The sequence below is a fragment of the Cherax quadricarinatus genome, chromosome 72 (genome assembly GCF_038502225.1).
Source record: "Cherax quadricarinatus isolate ZL_2023a chromosome 72, ASM3850222v1, whole genome shotgun sequence".
In the NCBI taxonomy this organism is placed as follows: Eukaryota; Metazoa; Arthropoda; class Malacostraca; order Decapoda; family Parastacidae; genus Cherax; species Cherax quadricarinatus.
The window spans coordinates 10264470-10283612 of record NC_091363.1 but is presented as its reverse complement, the minus strand read 5'-3'; the positions used below and the strand labels follow the sequence as shown (position 1 = coordinate 10283612).

Genomic DNA, 19143 nt, shown 5'->3' with positions numbered 1-19143 from the left:
TGTGACACTAGTTCTCCATTAAGCTCTTAGTGTGGATGATACAGACATGGGTCCCAGTAGGAAATTACCAAATTGTACCGTTCTCAAGGAAACCACAAATACGTTCTTGGCCATCTTCTCGTCATTGTTGTAGTTATGGGAAATGGTATTCTCAGACTATTAATTTCTAGCTGAATTTAACTCACTGAGATAGGCTGTGTGTTTAAAACAATTTTTTTTATCTCTTAATTGTTTCTCACTTCTAAAATTTCTAATATCTTCTAATATACCAAAGCCTTAATTTCAGTATTTTTGAAAAGAATTTGTGAATTTAAGAAAATTAAAAAATTTCGATACCGTCCCTAATTTTACCTGAAAAAGTTGAATTAGTAAAAAAAATATACGTTAGGAAGGCGAAGATGCTGGTACAGCTTTGTTACTAGTACGGTTTATACCATATAAACCTTGGTGATACAACCAAATTGGTTTAGAAAGACACAAGCAAACACTAGGACATATTTATTAGAAAACGTTTTGGTTCTGGGACCTTGATCACTTCTAACATACAGAGGTTAAAAGACATTATATATAGGCGAAGAGTGAGGTGTGAGGGAGGTGTGGTGACATGAAGAATGACATACTGAGATGAGAACAGGTAAACAATGTAATCATATAACTACTGTGGTGTTAGGTAGGTGGTACTTTGCCTGAATGAGTATTATGTATGCTAATGTTTTTAAAATTTTGTAGTTCCAGCATTGTTCTATAGTGTCGGTGACGGCGATTAGCGAGGCTGCCAGACATCGTCGGCGTTTAAGATCTTGTTCTGTGAGGACGCCGTCACCGACACCTTATAACATAATGTTGGAAGCTACACAGTTTAAAAAATATATGATCATGTGACAGGAGTCACATGATCACATTGTCTACCTGTCCATCCAGGTCACCATATGTCACTCTCACCCTACTCTCCGCCTATATATACTGCCTTTTTAACCTTTGTTAAAGTGATCAAGGTCCCTTGTGTTTGCTCAGGTGTCTTCATAATATTATTGAAATACATATAACTGAAGATCAACATGAACCTCTGGTTTCGTCATGATTCCCACCTGGATGAATGGATGTCGTGGGGGAAAGCTCAAGACGTGATTGTTGACCATGTCAGTATTATAACGACCTAGGTAAGGTTGAAGATCAGGAAGAGGTCGCAGCGTCAACACATCGAGGTCAAGGTAGGTTCCTCCGAAGCGTCGCAAGAGTTCCGCACGGGCTGCGTCGCTAATAAAGACGGATGTAAACTCTGGAAGAGTAAATAATAAGTGAGCGAAAAGTGTGTATGATAAAACTGTACTATATAAGAATATTCAAAACGAAGTTCGTTTTGGTTTTTACAAATATTATGTGGTAAAAAAAAAAGTAAGACCACGATATCATGAAATCACAGACCTTCTCACGAAAGATAAAATAAAAGACAGAAAATAATTTAGAGATTGATATAGTATTTTGAGAATAAATTTAGGCATGAGGCAACAGTAAAGGTTAAGATATATCAAATTCACCCTTACAAATTTTATAAATACTCTGGCTATAATTAAACACCATAAGAAATTTCTTCTTGTAGGTAGTCCTTTTATGTGGTGGGAATATTTAAAGCTGTGATGATAGAGTGAGCCACTCGGGCTATGGTTTTACGTACCATCAGGGCAGGAAAGCCACATACTAACCCTTTTTCTTCGCCAACTTGTTCAGTCTATCCTTGTGACTGTTTCCCAGGCGCTTCTTTGCAGGTGGTCCAATTAAATCAGTTGGCTGTATAATTACGGCTAGAGGTCAGGCAGATATTAAGGGTGTTGACACTTTTCCTTCTGTGGCTATTACAAGGCAGTCTGCGAGATAGTACGCTGATAGACTTTTCAAGTTCAATGTACGATAGTGGGTGGAGAGGGAAAAGGAGATGATGGGATTGAGTTACAACATTTAACATCTTATGATTTCTTAAGAACATAAGAACATAAGAAAGGAGGAACACTGCAGCAGGCCTGTTGGCCCATACTAGGCAGGTCCTTTACAATTCATCCCACTAATAAACATTTGACCAACCCAATTTTCAATGCCACCCAAGAAACAAGCTCCGATGTGCAAGTCCCTCTCAAATGTCTCCCCTCATTCTTCGTCTAACAAGTGAATGTAACTTAAGAGTCTTCAATCTTTCTTCATAAGGAAGATTTCTAATGCTATGTATTAATTTAGTCATCCTACGCTGAATGTTTTCTAACGAATTTATGTCCATTTTGTAATATGGAGACCAGAATTGAGCTGCATAATCTAGATGAGGCCTTACTAATGATGTATAAAGCTGCAGTATGACCTCTGGACTTCTGTTGCTTACACTTCTTGATATAAATCCCAGTAATCTATTTGCCTTATTACGTACGCTTAGGCATTGCTGTCTTGGTTTAAGGTTGCTGCTTACCATAACCCCCAAGTCCTTTTCGCAATCTGTATGGCTAAGTTCTACATTATTTAACTTATAAGTGCTAGGGTTATGGACACTCCCGAGCTTCAGAACCTTGCATTTATCTACATTGAACTGCATCTGCCACTTTTCTGACCAAGAGTAGAGTTTGTCTAAATCCTCCTGAAGTTCCCTAACATCTACGTTTGAATCAATTATCCTACCTATCTTCGTGTCATCGGCGAATTTGCTCATATCACTAGTAATTCCTTCATCAAGATCATTGATATATATTATAAACAACAACGGGCCCAAGACTGATCCCTGTGGAACGCCACTTGTTACTGATCCCCACTCGGATTTAACCCCATTTATGGACACTCTCTGCTTCCTGTCTGTGAGCCATGATTCGATCCACGAGAGCACCCTTCCCCCAATGCCATGAGCTGATACTTTCTTCAACAGTCTTTGGTGCGGAACTCTATCAAATGCCTTACTAAAATCTAAGTAAACAATATCAAATTCTTTATCGTGGTCAACAGCCTCAAAAGCTTTACTGAAGAAAGTTAATAAATTAGTTAGACAAGACCGGCCTCTTGTGAATCCATGCTGAGTATCATTAATCAAGCTATGCTTATCGAGATGGCTTCTCATAATCTCAGCTATAATTGACTCTAGTAATTTGCCTGCAATTGAGGTCAGGCTTATTGGGCGGTAATTTGACGGTAACGACTTGTCCCCTGTTTTAAAAATAGGAATTACATTAGCCATCTTCCACATATCAGACACTACACCTGTTTGAAGAGATAAATTAAAAATATTAGTTAATGGTTCACAGACTTCCATTTTGCATTCCTTTAGAACCCTTGAAAAAACCTCATCAGGACCCGGTGACTTATTTTGCTTCAGTCGGTCTATCTGCTTCACAACCATTTCACTAGTGACTGTGATGTTACATAATTTATCTTCTGGCCCACTATAAAAATTAATTACCGGAATATTATTAGTCTTCCTGTGTAAAAACCGAGAGAAAATAATTATTTAAAATCGAGCACATTTCATTCTCTTTGTCAGTAAGATGCCCATAGTTATTTTTAAGGGGACCTATCTTATCTCTGACTTTTGTTCTATAGACCTGGAAAAAACTTTTTGGGTTAGTTTTAGAATCCCTAGCAACTTTAATTTCATAGTCCCTTTTAGCTTTTCTTATCCCCTTTTTAATGTCCCTCTTAATGTCAATATACTGATTCATAAGATGACCCTCGCCTCTTTTGATACGCCTATAAATTCCTTTCTTATGCCCTAGTAGATATTTCAGCCTATTATTCATCCATTTTGGTTCATTTCTATTTGATCTAATTTCTTTATAAGGGATAAACGTTCTTTGAGCAGCATGTATTGTGTTCAGAAAACTGTCATACTGATAGCTCTCTTCGTTACCCCAGTCAACAGATAAGTGTTCTCTAAGCCCATCGTAATCTGCTAAGCGAAAATCTGGGACTGTTACTGAGTTATCCCTACTGTCATACTTCCATTCAATTCTAAATGTAATTGATTTGTGGTCGCTAGCACCCAGTTCCTCTGAAACTTCTAAATTATTAACAAGGGATTCATTGTTTGCCAGAACTAAGTCAAGCAGGTTATTACCCCTTGTAGGTTCTGTCACAAACTGCTTCAAAAAACAATCCTGAACTACTTCTAAGAAGTCGTATGATTCTAAATTCCAAGTCAAGAAATTCTAATCAATATGACTAAAGTTAGTCTCCTAGAATTACTACATTATCGTGCCTTGTGGCCCTAGCAATTTCCTCCCATAGTAGTCTCCCCTGGTCCCTATCTAAATTTGGGGGACGGTATATCACACCTAAAATTAACTTTTCATGCCCCTCTGAAAATTCTATCCAAACAGACTCTGTATGTGTTACTTCAGACTTAATACCCGTTTTTATGCAACAGTTCAAGCGATCTCGGACTTACAGTGCCACCCCACCCCCCTTCCCGATACTTCTATCTACTTGGAACAATTTAAAACCCTGAATGTGACATTCTGCAGGCATGTCCCGACTTTTTTAATTAAACCACGTCTCAGTAATGGCAAATACATCTGTTACCTGCACTAGCAACTAGTCTCAACTCGTCCATCTTATTCCTAGCACTGCGACTGTTTGTGTAATAAATACTTAAAGACCCTCCTCTCTCTTTACCCTTCCTGCTCCTTTCTGTTATTCCACTAAACCTATTACTGTCCTTGTCAATTAGTGCCACTGGCTTTCCAATATCCACCTTATTTTGCCTATTACTAGTTCTCCTAGTACTCATATTACTACCCTGCGACTTCACAGTTTTCCCGCAAAAACCCATACCACTAACTATTCCTAGTTTAAAGACCTAACAGCTCCCTCCACTGCGTTGGCCAGTGCTCCCACCCCACACCTAGATAAGTGAACCCCATCCCTGGCATACATGTCATTTCTGCCATAGAAGAGGTCCCAGTTGTCAATGAATGTTACCGCATTTTCCTTACAGTATTTGTCCAGCCAGCAATTGACACCAATTGCTCTGGACAACCATTCATTTCCAACTCCTCTCCTTGGCAAAATGCCACATATGACAGGTTTCCCACCCTTCCTCCTAATTATGTCTATTGCTGACCTATACCTGCTAATCAGGTCCTCACTCCTACGTCTGCCAACATCGTTGCCTCCAGCACTGAGACAGATAATAGGATTGCTCCCATTACCTCTCATGATGTCATCCAGACGGCTAACAATATCCTTCATCCCAGCCCCAGGAAAACACACTCTCTGCCTCCTACTCCTGTCCTTCAAGCAGAATGCCCTATCCATGTACCTAATCTGGCTATCCCCAACAACAATGTTTTTACCTTCCTTGGCGTCGTCTGTCGTGATGCTCCGAGTAGTCGACTCACATTCGCCAGGTAGCATTACACCACTTGTAGAATTCGTCAAGACGTTCTCGATGGTCTTCGTTGGGGTTTCTAGGGATGTCTCACTCACGTCTGCCAATGCTTCTTTGGTGCTCGTTGTGGCATTCCCAGTAGAACACTCACATTCGTCAGGTAGCACCGAGAATGGGTTTGAAGTTTCCACGGTAGTCTTCTGGTTTCTCATTGTTTCTGCCTCTCCAACCGTTTTCTTGATCTTCAGCTTGGTTCCATGTTGCCCGGCCACTGACCAAGCTCCCCTCTTAACCTGGGGACTCACAACAGGAGGATTACTACGAATCCTCTTGTTCTCCTCCGTTAATCGCCGTATCTCCATCTTAGCAACTCTGAGCTCTTCTCTCAGCTGCTGGTAAAGTTGCTCAAGAGAGGGCATCCTGGTTCAGATTCACAGAGAGCACACAAACAGGTCTTCACAGAGCTAAGTACACGTCACCACTGACTAAGAACGTAACGAAAAAAATATATTTCACTGTGTTTGTTTAGTATTAAATTACTGTAAACAAATCTAAAATATATTTAGTTGGGTTAGGCTAAAATAAATTGCTCTTGTTATAATAAGGTTAGGTAAGTTTTCTAAGATTCTTTTGGTGCAAAATTAAAAATTTTTACATTAACATTAATGAAAAAAATATATCTTTAAACGTATACGAGAAAATTTCAGAAAGAACTTAATTTTAAATGAGTTCTTGCTAATTGACCAGTTTTACATATTCGGCACGACATATATATATATATATAATTATATATAATTATACATATATATATATATATATTATGTATATATATATATATATGTATAGATGTAGTATGGGGTCCACCTCTGGTGTAAATTGTGGGACCCATAGCCTCGGAAAAGTGGATAAAAAGGCTTCAAGGATGAATATTTGGATTTCTTCCTGAAGCCGTTTGAATATTCCACTTTCCCTACCACCCCATCTTTTCATATTTTTTTTTTACCAGTAGGAATATTTTATTACATAATATGGTACAAAAGATTTAAGAGATACATTGTTGATATAAAGGTGGCATATACGGTACATGTTGTTACGTGTGTATCACCGTTTATAGTCGAAAATCTCATCCAGCTCCTCAGAGCTGGTGCGTGTGCCCGAAATACAGCAGGCATTACCCCTTTGAACAGCCGCACTGAGCCGCTGGAACAGAAAACTAGCTGCCCTGGGATCCCTAGTTACCCTGCTGAGTCTTTTTCCCAGCTCCTTAAGGAATTTAGATGCATTCTTTCCCCATGAGCCAAGGGTCTCTTAGCCTATGGGAACAAACATATAATGATGGGCAAGTTCTCCATATTTTCTAGACTTTTGGGACTCCCTGAAGCTGGCAGCTGCCCCTCCTTCCTCCCTGGTATATTGGAGATAGGTATCAGCCAAGGTAGATGCACTTGTATAGTCCCACACCACCTGCTTCCCATCTGTCCAGGCTTGAAGGGTGATACCATCTGGACGCTTCTGGCTGCCATCAGATCTGCATAGCTGAGGTGTCTCCCTTACTGCTGGGCATCCGGCTGTTGTGAGGCTCCTCTTGATAATGTTATTAACCTCATGTCTTGCAATCTTTCCCTCGGATTTACAGCACACAAGACCATGGTACCCGAATCGGTCTGCTGCTTCACTGCCACAAACACTCCTGTGTTCGGCGAGAATAGGGGCGGCAAGTCGAAGGGCAACACCGATGCGGACGGTCTGTGGGTCGAGGCGTGTGCCAAAACTGGAGCTGGGAACAGCCAACAGAAAATCCCCTGCATGAGGTGCTCTCACTGCCAGGAGGCGGGCTCCATCCTTCCCTGACACACTCCAAAGCATTGTTGAGGCCACATCCTCCACCATATATATATATATATATATATATATATATATATATATATATATATATGTATATTATCAACCACAAGGGGGAGAATGATGTTGCTCAGAACTTTCACGTTGCAACTGCACTACTTTTTCAAGAGCAAATCAATGAGAAAAATGTAGTGCAGAAGAGCCCAATCATGTGTGTCAAGGGACACAATCCACCCAGGAAAGACTGGGAAGCCCCAGCCAGGCCGCAACCTCAAGTGCCAGATGTCAAGGAAAGTATTTTAAGGATGAAAGCGACGGCTCAGACCAAAAGCGTCCCTAACATGGTAGTTTACGGCAATATATAACTCACATAAGCTGAATGTACTTTCATTTTGATTACAACAGTAGACGAGTATGTCATTCTTCTGGCGCCATCGTAAGACCACCGCCATCTTCTGGGAGTTTTATATTGTAAATACTTATTATTTTTATTATCACACTGGCCGATTCCCACCAAGGCAGGGTGGCCCGAAAAAGAAAAACTTTCACCATCATTCACTCCATCACTGTCTTGCCAGAAGGGTGCTTTACACTACAGTTTTTAAACTGCAACATTAACACCCCTCCTTCAGAGTGCAGGCACTGTACTTCCCATCTCCAGGACTCAAGTCCGGCCTGCCGGTTTCCCTGAACCCCTTCATAAATGTTACTTTGCTCACACTCCAACAGCACGTCAAGTATTAAAAACCATTTGTCTCCATTCACTCCTATCAAACACGCTCACGCATGCCTGCTGGAAGTCCAAGCCCCTCGCACACAAAACCTCCTTTACCCCCTCTCTCCAACTTTTCCTAGGCCGACCCCTACCCCGCCTTCCTTCCACTACAGACTGATACACTCTTGAAGTCACTCTGTTTCGCTCCATTCTCTCTACATGTCCGAACCACCTCAACAACCCTTCCTCAGCCCTCTGGACAACAGTTTTGGTAATCCCGCACCTCCTCCTAACTTCCAAACTACGAATTCTCTGCATTATATTCACACCACACATTGCCCTCAGACATGACATCTCCACTGCCTCCAGCCTTCTCCTCGCTGCAACATTCATCACCCATGCTTCACACCCATATAAGAGCGTTGATAAAACTATACTCTCATACATTCCCCTCTTTGCCTCCAAGGACAAAGTTCTTTGTCTCCACAGACTCCTAAGTGCACCACTCACCCTTTTCCCCTCATCAATTCTATGATTCACCTCATCTTTCATAGACCCATCCGCTGACACGTCCACTCCCAAATATCTGAATACATTCACCTCCTCCATACTCTCTCCCTCCAACCTGATATCCAATCTTTCATCACCTAATCTTTTTGTTATCCTCATAACCTTACTCTTTCCTGTATTCACTTTTAATTTTCTTCTTTTGCACACCCTACCAAATTCATCCACCAATCTCTGCAACTTCTCTTCAGAATCTCCCAAGAGCACAGTGTCATCAGCAAAGAGCAACTGTGACAACTCCCACTTTATGTGTGATTCTTTATCTTTTAACTCCATGCCTTTTGCCAAGACCCTCGCATTTACTTCTCTTACAACCCCATCTATAAATATATTAAACAACCATGGTGACATCACACATCCTTGTCTAAGGCCTACTTTTACTGGGAAAAAATTTCCCTCTTTCCTACATACTCTAACTTGAGCCTCACTATCCTCGTAAAAACTCTTCACTGCTTTCAGTAACCTACCTCCTGCACCATACACCTGCAACATCTGCCACATTGCCCCCCTATCCACCCTGTCATACGCCTTTTCCAAATCCATAAATGCCACAAAGACCTCTTTAGCCTTATCTAAATACTGTTCACTTATATGTTTCACTGTATACACCTGGTCCACACACCCCCTACCTTTCCTAAAGCCTCCTTGTTCATCTGCTATCCTATTCTCCGTCTTACTCTTAATTCTTTCAATAATAACTACCATACAATTTACCAGGTATACTCAACAGACTTATCCCCCTATAATTTTTGCACTCTCTTTTGTCTCCTTTGCCTTTATACAAAGGAACTATGCATGCTCTCTGCCAATCCCTAGGTACCTTACCCTCTTCCATACATTTATTAAATAATTGCACCAACCAATCCAAAACTATATCCCCACCTGCTTTTAACATTTCTATCTTTATCCCATCAATCCCGGCTGCCTTACCCCCTTTCATTTTACCTACTGCCTCACGAACTTCCCCCACACTCACAACTGGCTCTTCCTCACTCCTACAAGATGTTATTCCTCCTTGCCCTATACACGAAATCACAGCTTCCCTATCTTCATCAACATTTAACATTTCCTCAAAATATTCCCTCCATCTTCCCAATACCTCTAACTCTCCATTTAATAACTCTTCTCTTCTTTTTTTAACTGACAAATCCATTTGTTCTCTAGGCTTCCTTAACTTGTTAATCTCACTCCAAAACTTTTTCTTATTTTCAACAAAATTTGTTGATAACATCTCACCCACTCTCTCATTTGCTCTCTTTTTACATTGCTTCACCACTCTCTTAACCTCTCTCTTTTTCTCCATATACTCTTCCCTCCTTGCATCACTTCTACTTTGTAAAAACTTCTCATATGCTAACTTTTTCTCCCTTACTGCTCTCTTTACATCATCATTCCACCAATCGCTCCTCTTCCCTCCCGCACCCACTTTCCTGTAACCACAAACTTCTGCTGAACACTCTAACACTACATTTTTAAACCTACTTAAGCTCATATATCCGCTACGATTGACTTGTAGTTACTCTGGTGGCTAAAACTCCCGCTTCACACACGGAGGGCCCGGGTTCGATTCCCGGCGGGTGGAAATTCCGACACGTTTCCTTACACCTATTGTCCTGTTCACCTAGCAGCAAATAGGTACCTGGGTGTTAGTCGACTGGTGTGGGTCGCATCCTGGGGGACAAGATTAAGGACCCCAATGGAAATAAGTTAGACAGTCCTCGATGACGCACTGACTTTCTTGGGTTATCCTGGGTGGCTAACCCTCCGGGGTTAAAAAATCCGAACGAAATCTTACATGTCATAGAAACTCCAATAAAAGAAAATACTAGTCGGGTATTTCTTAATTCACTGTAGTGCTTTTCCTGTTTTTTCCTGTCATGTGTGTGCATGCAATGTATATGCATTACCTTCATTATAGAGCCAGAGACGTTGGATATGCCATGACTTGAGTGGAGGTTCACTGAAAACCTGGTCCAGATCCAGGTAAGCCAACTCCACATTCTCCAAGTCTTCCACAATCTGAAAAACAACGTTGATTGTAAAAAAAATATTTTACATGGTTAAACACAAAAGATTTATTTCTTGTCTCTTCGTTACAGGACTTTGCATTTAGGAGTTTTTGCCAAGCTGTCCAGCATAAAAAAAATCGTAGTTTGAATTTTTATAGCAGATGCTGTTGCACATGTGTCTTATTCATCAACTTATCGGTATTTTATACCATTTTCAACATACGGGTTCAATTCTTTTCTTCCTCCTATGGAGGAAGAAAAGAAGATTGGCTTCAAACTCTCAGCACTGCAGAACTATAATTTGTGAAATGTTAATGGAACTATTACCATGTGGAAGTATAATCTATTCAGTTTTATGTAGATGATTTCCGATTTTGGTTTCCATGTGAAAAGTTGAGATAGCCTCCTCTGATTGGTTTCAGAAAGCCTCTTCTGATCGGTTTCAAACTTTCAACACTAGTGTGTCCTAATTAGAAGTTGTATTGTTATTGGGTGTATAGATGCCAGTTTGTTAATTACATTTTTAAAATATGGTATTTTTCTATGAAATAACTTTAGTATGCACAGCTTCTCTTTCTAATGGCTGATTCTTTTTATGACAAAATAAATGATAATTTTTATATTTCGGCTATGAAGGTTCAGCATTACTCAATTCCCTTCATACCAGTATGTCAATCATCACATTCACAGAAAGCTGGCTAAAACCTGGTACTACAGATGTCTATGCCATTCCTGGTTACACAGCCATACACAACTGTAGGACAGAATAGCAATGGGGGTGGAACAGCTATATATTACTTAGATCAACTTGAATGTACAAATAATTCTTGCACAAGGGATGAACATGGAGAATAAATTATAGCTAAATTTAAATCAAAAGACCTGCAAAAACCCCTCACAGTGATAAACATCTACCGAGTACCACAGTCAAATATTTACCATTTTAGTGAAAAGATAGGAAACATGATAACTGATGCACATTTGAACAAAGACTACCTGCTGCTCACAGGAGATTTCAACATAAATCTATTACATGACCAAGATCCACAAGTAACCAAATTCACAAACACTATGAGTAACTGCTTGTTGCTACCAACAACAACAAAACTTACAAGAATCTCCGAGACTAGTATCTCCTCATTAGTCCACATTTGGACTAACACCATATCCCCTTTAAAATCAGGCATTATCAGACAACACCACAGACCACTACCCTACCTTTCTCATAACCAACCTAGGTAAATTGCCTCAAGACACTACTAAAGTTACCTTCAGACTACACAACGAGACAGCTGTTAATAACTTTATAACAACTATGAATAACGTCGACTGGCATAATGAGATTGAAACATATACAGATATGAATTAATGTATTAATAATTTTCTAAAAAAAAACACTACCTCTATAACAAGCATTGCTCTAAAGAAACTAAACAAATCACATCTAAGAGACTTAACAGTCCCTGGCTAACACCCAGCATCCTTAAATCCATTACCACAAAGCACCTATATGAAAAGCAATACAGAATGAGTCAAATAACTAGAGATCATTCTAAGTGCTACTCGTCAATCTTTGCCAGCCTGATAAGGTCAAAAAAATTGTCTTATGAAAACAGAGTACATAACATAAAAGATGATACGAAAAAGACCTGGAAAACCATATCCGACATTCTAGGAACTAAAAAGATATCCAAAAACAAAACAATCAAATTAACAAAATCAGACGAACCCCTACTCCCACCAACTGAAACACCAAACAGACTCAGTGTTTTCTTCTCCACCATAGGAAAGAATCTGGTGAGCAAAATCCCAAGCTCAAACACCCGTTCATCAGTTTACCTCACGGGCACCTACCCGAATACGCTATTCTTAGCCCCACCCAACCCAACAGAAGTCTCGCTCATCAGCAGCACTCTTTAATTAAAACAAGGCAGGGGACATAAATAACTTACCACCTTTTATGTACAAAAAAGTATCACAAGTATTGTCACCAATTATTGCAACACTCTTTAACAAATCCATCGAATCCTCCGCCTTCCCAGCAATTCTCAAAATAGCGAGGGTCACCCCAATCCACAAAGGAGGTGATCAAACCGACTTGAATAACTGTAGACCAATATCTAACCTACCTCTGCTTTCTAATATCTTCGAAAAATTAATTCATAGACAGATCTATTCCTACCTCGTCTCACACAACATACTAAACCCCTGTCAGTTTAGATTCAGGACTAATAAAAGCACAAATGATGTTATTATACTGCTCTCGAGAAGAAAGAAGTCCCGCTGGGAATCTTCATTGATTTACGTAAAGCTTTTGATGCAGTAGACCATGATTTGCTGCACATTAACACACTATGGTATAAGAGGGCACTCCCTCAACTATCTAAAGTCATACCTTAGTAACAAAAGCCAATATGTGTACACAAATGGAGCAAACTCTTCCACCCAGCCAATCACAGTCAGTGTCCCACAAGGAAGTGTCCTTGTACATCAGTGACCTGTTGATGAATGGTTCAGAGAACCGACATGTTGATAAATTAGAAACATGTGCAACTCTTGGGTATCTTTATTGAGGAAACGTTTCGCCACACAGTGGCTTCATCAGTCCATACAAAGGAGAAACTTGAAGAGGAGGAGAATGAGGTAATCAGTCCCTCAACCTTGAGTCGATGTGGTCAGTCCATCTCCTTTGTATGGACTGATGAAGCCACTGTGTGGCGAAACGTTTCCTGAATAAAGATACCCAAGAGTTGCACATGTGTCTAATTTATCAGTGACCTACCGAATGCATCACAGCTACTCAAAGCCATGTTATTTGCAGACGACACAACATGCATCTTCTCTCACCCAAACCCAGTCATACTGGCTAACACTATTAATGCCAAAAAAGCTTACCCTCAATACTAACAAAACTTATTTCATTCAGTTTGGAACCAGAGCTGCAAATGTTCCACTTAACATAACGCTAAACGGATCACCCATCACAAGACTCACAGAGGGAAAAGTCCTAGGAATCCACATAGACAGTAGCCTCAAATTCCAGACACACATACAACTAATTTCTAAGAAAATCTCTAAGACAGTAGGCATACTATCAAAGATACGGTACTATGCTCCACAATCAGCTCTCCTGGCACTGTATCATTCACTCATCTACCCTTATCTCACATATGGAATTTGTGCATGGGATCAACAACATTAAATCACCTAAGGCCACTAATAACCCAGCAAAAGGCTGCAGTCAGAATGATAACAGATTCCCACTCCCGACAGCATACTCCACCAATATTCAAAAGTCTAAAACTGCTCACCGTTAAGAACATCCATACTTATTCATGTGCCTACTACATACATAGAACACTACACTCAAACATAAACCCTACACTCAAACTTCTCTTCACCAACCTTAACAGGACACACGATCACAACACAAGACACTGATCTCTTTTTGATGTACCCCGTGTCCACATCTCACTGCGTAAAAACTTTTTGAACATAAAGGGCCCCAAAATTTGGAATTCATTACCAGTAAATACCAAAGTAACCATGCCTGAACACCAATTTAAGGCTCTTCTCAAAAACCACCTACTCACCCTAAACCAAATGCTCAATACTCAATATTTAACTTTACCAAAAATCTCCCTATTACCTAAGTCTTAAAACTTCAAATCTGGATGCCCAAAGCTCATACATTATTAATACTATATTGTAGTATAAATACCTACCTAAAACAATTGTAACATTCTCATACTGTAGACTACTTTCAACAACTCATAATGTTATATTCCCATAATATAATTTCAATTTTCATTATTGAAACTATTGTATTTAGAGTAAAATTACTGTCTACTATGAACAAAAAAAGATGTACAACTTAAACAAACTATTATAAATTTCTTTAGTATTAAGTAGTATGTAAGCCATTAAATTAAGTCTGGCCATAATGCCAGGCATGATAGTGGCTCTTGGCACTGCAACTCATTATTGTAATTTCATAATATCAATGTATTCTTGCAAAGAAATCAAATTTGTTTGATTGTTTGTTTAGGTAATTAACATAAAACTGTTTGATTCTGTGCGAAAACAGATCTGGTTGGTTTCAAGGTTTTAGCTATAGTGTGTTCTCTTAAATGAAAGTTTTACCTTGATTCTGGGTTGTCTAGACTAATTTTACAATTTTATTAAGCAAAATGCATCTTCTAATCGGCATTAAACGTTTTAATTGAAAAAACTGGGATACTAGTTTTTGTGCGATAACTTACAGTATAAATTCCTCTTCTGATTCACTAAAATCTTTAACACATAATAATAATAATAATAATAATAATAATAATAATAATAATAATAATAATAATAATATCTTTATTTACTACAAGTACTTGTACAAGGTATACAGACCATAGCTGACATCAGTGACATACTACTATATAGAAAGTCGATTGTTATGCTGAGCATTTCGGGCAAATTAGGTCAGTTTTGTTCCAGGATGCGACCCACACCAGTCGACTGACACCCAGGTACCCATCTTTCTAATGAGTGAATATGAACAACTGGTGTAAGGAAACACGTCCGATGTTTCCACCCCTTCGCCGGGAATCGAACCCGGACCTCACCGTGTGAAGCAAGAGCTTTTACCACCGGGCCACTTACCGTTGCAATCCGTATTATTTATCCTTTTTCTTGTATTGAGATACAGGAGGCTGGTCTCAAGTTCGGTGGAGAAACGGCTGATATGTTCAAGAAAATGGAAGGGGATGAGGAAAGAAACAGATACAGCACTTACCTGAAGTAGTGGTTGTGGGTGAAGTATGGCAGGGGCGGTCACCAACAGCAGGACAGGTCGGTGTGGATGGTGATGGGCGGCGCTCTCCACGGCACACGCCTGTGGGTGGTAACTGATGTAAAGAAAGAAGAAACTGGAAACTCCTTCATTGGTTATAATTCAGTTATCAAATGTTATTTATCATTTCTTCATTAAACAGTAAAGCGCCCACTCCTTACAGATTAATTAATGCAACATCACGACCGTCACATCCCACTCTATACTTGCAAAGAAAAGCTACTAAATTAAACTAATAGAATGTTATTTACATAGCAAAAGAAGAATCCCTAGAGGACCCAAGATGCTCCCATATGGAATTCCACATTATTAGCATGAGCTTATGGTTTGTTAGGTTATAAGCTTATGGTAGACTCGTTAACCCACTATATCTAGTAATTCATCTATATGTCAGTAATTATGTATCATGTAAAAAGTTAAATAGCGACTAGAAGGAACCCTAGCATAAACTATTAAAATATTGTTGTTAAAGGTTGTTGTTAATGTTACAGCTCCAGCTATTGAAATGATAACTGTTGTTTAATTTCTAAGTCGAACTTATCGGAGTGGAGTTATCATTATTTAAATATTAAAATAATATAAATATAAATTGCACCTAATTGGCAAATTCTATTTTTTGTAATATAATTATTTATATATTTATTTCATATTTATATGAAAAAATATAGAATATTTGTGTAATAATTATCATGGCACGTTTCGCACTCGTGTTCTTAAAACATCAGACTGTAGGAAAATGGCCGTAAAGCATTTTTTAATATTTGAAAATGTATATTTTTTCTTCACGAAGTAATGGTTATGAATTTTTCAGGAACACTGTATTAAATAATCCTTAAAATGAAATGTGATGTCTTTGGTAAACAAATAAGTCTGAGAGAGATTTTTAATTCATACAAAAATAATTATTTTACATTATTCATTGTGCTATTAATTAGTAACATATTTGACAGCATGATATATACTGTAACCCCACCATGATTATCAGATGAAACACAGTAGTTATCTAGACATACAGCTCTTTGTGTAAATACACTTACACCCAACTGTTTGTATCTCAGTTTACATACACCGAACTGGGTGTATCTCAGTGTATATACACTGATAGTTAACTTTAATCCCAAATTTAGAGATTATACTTGATTAGTGCTGTAAAGGTTATATACAGCCTTAGTGATCCTCTACACGTGTAGTCGACAGACTTTATTCCCAATAAAAATAAACCAACCAACCATAAAAATATATTGTTTATTTTGTATGGTTGTTTTCCTGTTTTTTTCACACGACTGAGGTAGTCAGCCCAAATTCATTGGATTCATCAAATGCTCACAAAATATTAAAATGATTTGTTACGATAATTCACCAGGGATTAAAGCCACCGGGTATATCAATTATCTCCAATAATTTATTAATCCAGCAGGTTTCGGGAGCGTTGTCCCCCAAAACCCTCTCCAGGTGTACTCCAGGTATACAGGAATAGTTCAGCAGGTTGATTATAAAAATCACCGGGTATACCAGTTATCTCCTTTAGTGGAATAATCCATTAGGTATATTATAAAAATCACCGGGTATACCAGTTATCTCCTTTAGTGGAATAATCCATTAGGTATATTATAAAAATCACCGGGTATACCAGTTATCTCCTTTAGTGGAATAATCCATTAGGTATATTATAAAAATCACCGGGTATACCAATTAATTAGTATATTAGTCAAGCTAGTTCACCAGAATGTTTATTATTCCACCAAGTAAACGCAGACTGACTCATCAGATATACGTGTAATAATTTTCTCATTATATATTGTAATTAGCTAACACTAATTACATGACCTACGGTTAGATCAATTGATCTGTCATCCATAATAATTAGCCCACTTGGTATATTAATTCATTTTGGTGATACACAGGAAATTATCAATTTTAATCAAAACTGTTTTTACAATTGTATTTTAAGGAGAAAATTGAGCAATATCTCATTATTCTACAAGAAATTAAACATATCTTGTAAACAAGCTTGTTCAATATTTACCTTCTTGGGGGAGAACTTGAGAGCACAGGAAGTTTCAGTAAAGAAAATGGTGTTTGGGGTGAGCGGCCGCCAGTTGAGAGTTTTGTTGACGGTGTTAATTATGGAATACTTTGGACACAGATGATTTATCCAAGTGTTGTTGTTCTCTCTCACATCTACATCAACACCCTCATCCTCGTGATTCATATAAAAATGTTTCCGGAAACTGATATAAATGAAGGGAAGCATGAATATAATTGCTAGTACTTTCGTAATAGCAATCCGTAGTCTACGCATGTGCATCGTTCCCAAGTTATATGAGTCAATTATTTTCCGTTTTTAGGCTCAAACAAACTGAAAATAGAATTTAAATACAAAATTAATTATTGAATGTATAAACATTTGTCAATTTCTCAACCTTTTTCCAACCTTTCTTATGCAGCCTACTTCACGTTATTGATTACCTCAGAGGCAGTTATCAAAACTGGAGTTTACCTGGAGTTTACCTGGAGAGAGTTCCGGGGGTCAACGTCCCCGCGGCCCGGTCTGTGACCAGGCCTCCTGGTGGATCAGAGCCTGATCAACCAGGCTGTTGCTGCTGGCTGCACGCAAACCAACGTACGAGCCACAGCCCGGCTGGTCAGGAACCGACTTTAGGTGCTTGTCCAGTGCCAGCTTGAAGACTGCCAGGGGTCTGTTGGTAATCCCCCTTATGTATGCTGGGAGGCAGTTGAACAGTCTCGGGCCCCTGACACTTATTGTATGGTCTCTTAACGTGCTAGTGACACCCCTGCTTTTCATTGGGGGGATGTTGCATCGTCTGCCAAATCTTTTGCTTTCATAGTGAGTGATTTTCGTGTGCAAGTTCGGTACTAGTCCCTCTAGGATTTTCCAGGTGTATATAATCATGTATCTCTCCCGCCTGCGTTCCAGGGAATACAGTTTTAGGAACCTCAAGCGCTCCCAGTAATTGAGGTGTTTTATCTCCGTTATGCGCGCCGTGAATGTTCTCTGTACATTTTCTAGGTCAGCAATTTCACCTGCCTTGAAAGGTGCTGTTAGTGTGCAGCAATATTCCAGCCTAGATAGAACAAGTGACCTGAAGAGTGTCATCATGGGCTTGGCATCCCTAGTTTTGAAGGTTCTCATTATCCATCCTGTCATTTTTCTAGCAGATGCGATTGATACAATGTTATGGTCCTTGAAGGTGAGATCCTCCGACATGATCACTCCCAGGTCTTTGACGTTGGTGTTTCGCTCTATTTTGTGGCCAGAATTTGTTTTGTACTCTGATGAAGATTTAATTTCCTCGTGTTTACCATATCTGAGTAATTGAAATTTCTCATCGTTGAACTTCATATTGTTTTCTGCAGCCCACTGAAAGATTCGGTTGATGTCCGCCTGGAGCCTTGCAGTGTCTGCAATGGAAGACACTGTCATGCAGATTCGGGTGTCATCTGCAAAGGAAGACACGGTGCTGTGGCTGACATCCTTGTCTATGTCGGATATGAGGATGAGGAACAAGATGGGAGCGAGTACTGTGCCTTGTGGAACAGAGCTTTTCACCGTAGCTGCCTCGGACTTTACTCTGTTGACGACTACTCTCTGTGTTCTGTTAGTGAGGAAATTATAGATCCATCGACCGACTTTTTCTGTTATTCCTTTAGCACACATTTTGTGCGCTATTACGCCATGGTCACACTTGTCGAAAGCTTTTGCAAAGTCTGTATATATTACATCTGCATTCTTTTTGTCTTCTAGTGCATTTAGGACCTTGTCGTAGTGATCCAATAGTTGAGACAGACAGGAGCG

The 19143-nt window shown here is 39.3% G+C and overlaps 1 protein-coding gene across 1 annotated transcript; it reads right to left on the bottom strand.

Annotated features, from left to right (window-relative positions):
• Window positions 1–493: 493 nt before the first annotated feature.
• On the bottom strand, window positions 494–17634 carry LOC128701402 (lactosylceramide 4-alpha-galactosyltransferase-like). The gene is made up of 4 exons (XM_070100225.1): window positions 17353–17634; window positions 15270–15368; window positions 10385–10496; window positions 494–1279 (listed from the first exon to the last, which is right to left on the bottom strand). The coding sequence occupies exons 1-4, from the start codon at window positions 17632–17634 to the stop codon at window positions 1029–1031; spliced, it is 744 nt and encodes a 247-aa protein (XP_069956326.1). The 3' UTR covers window positions 494–1028.
• Window positions 17635–19143: the final 1509 nt, after the last annotated feature.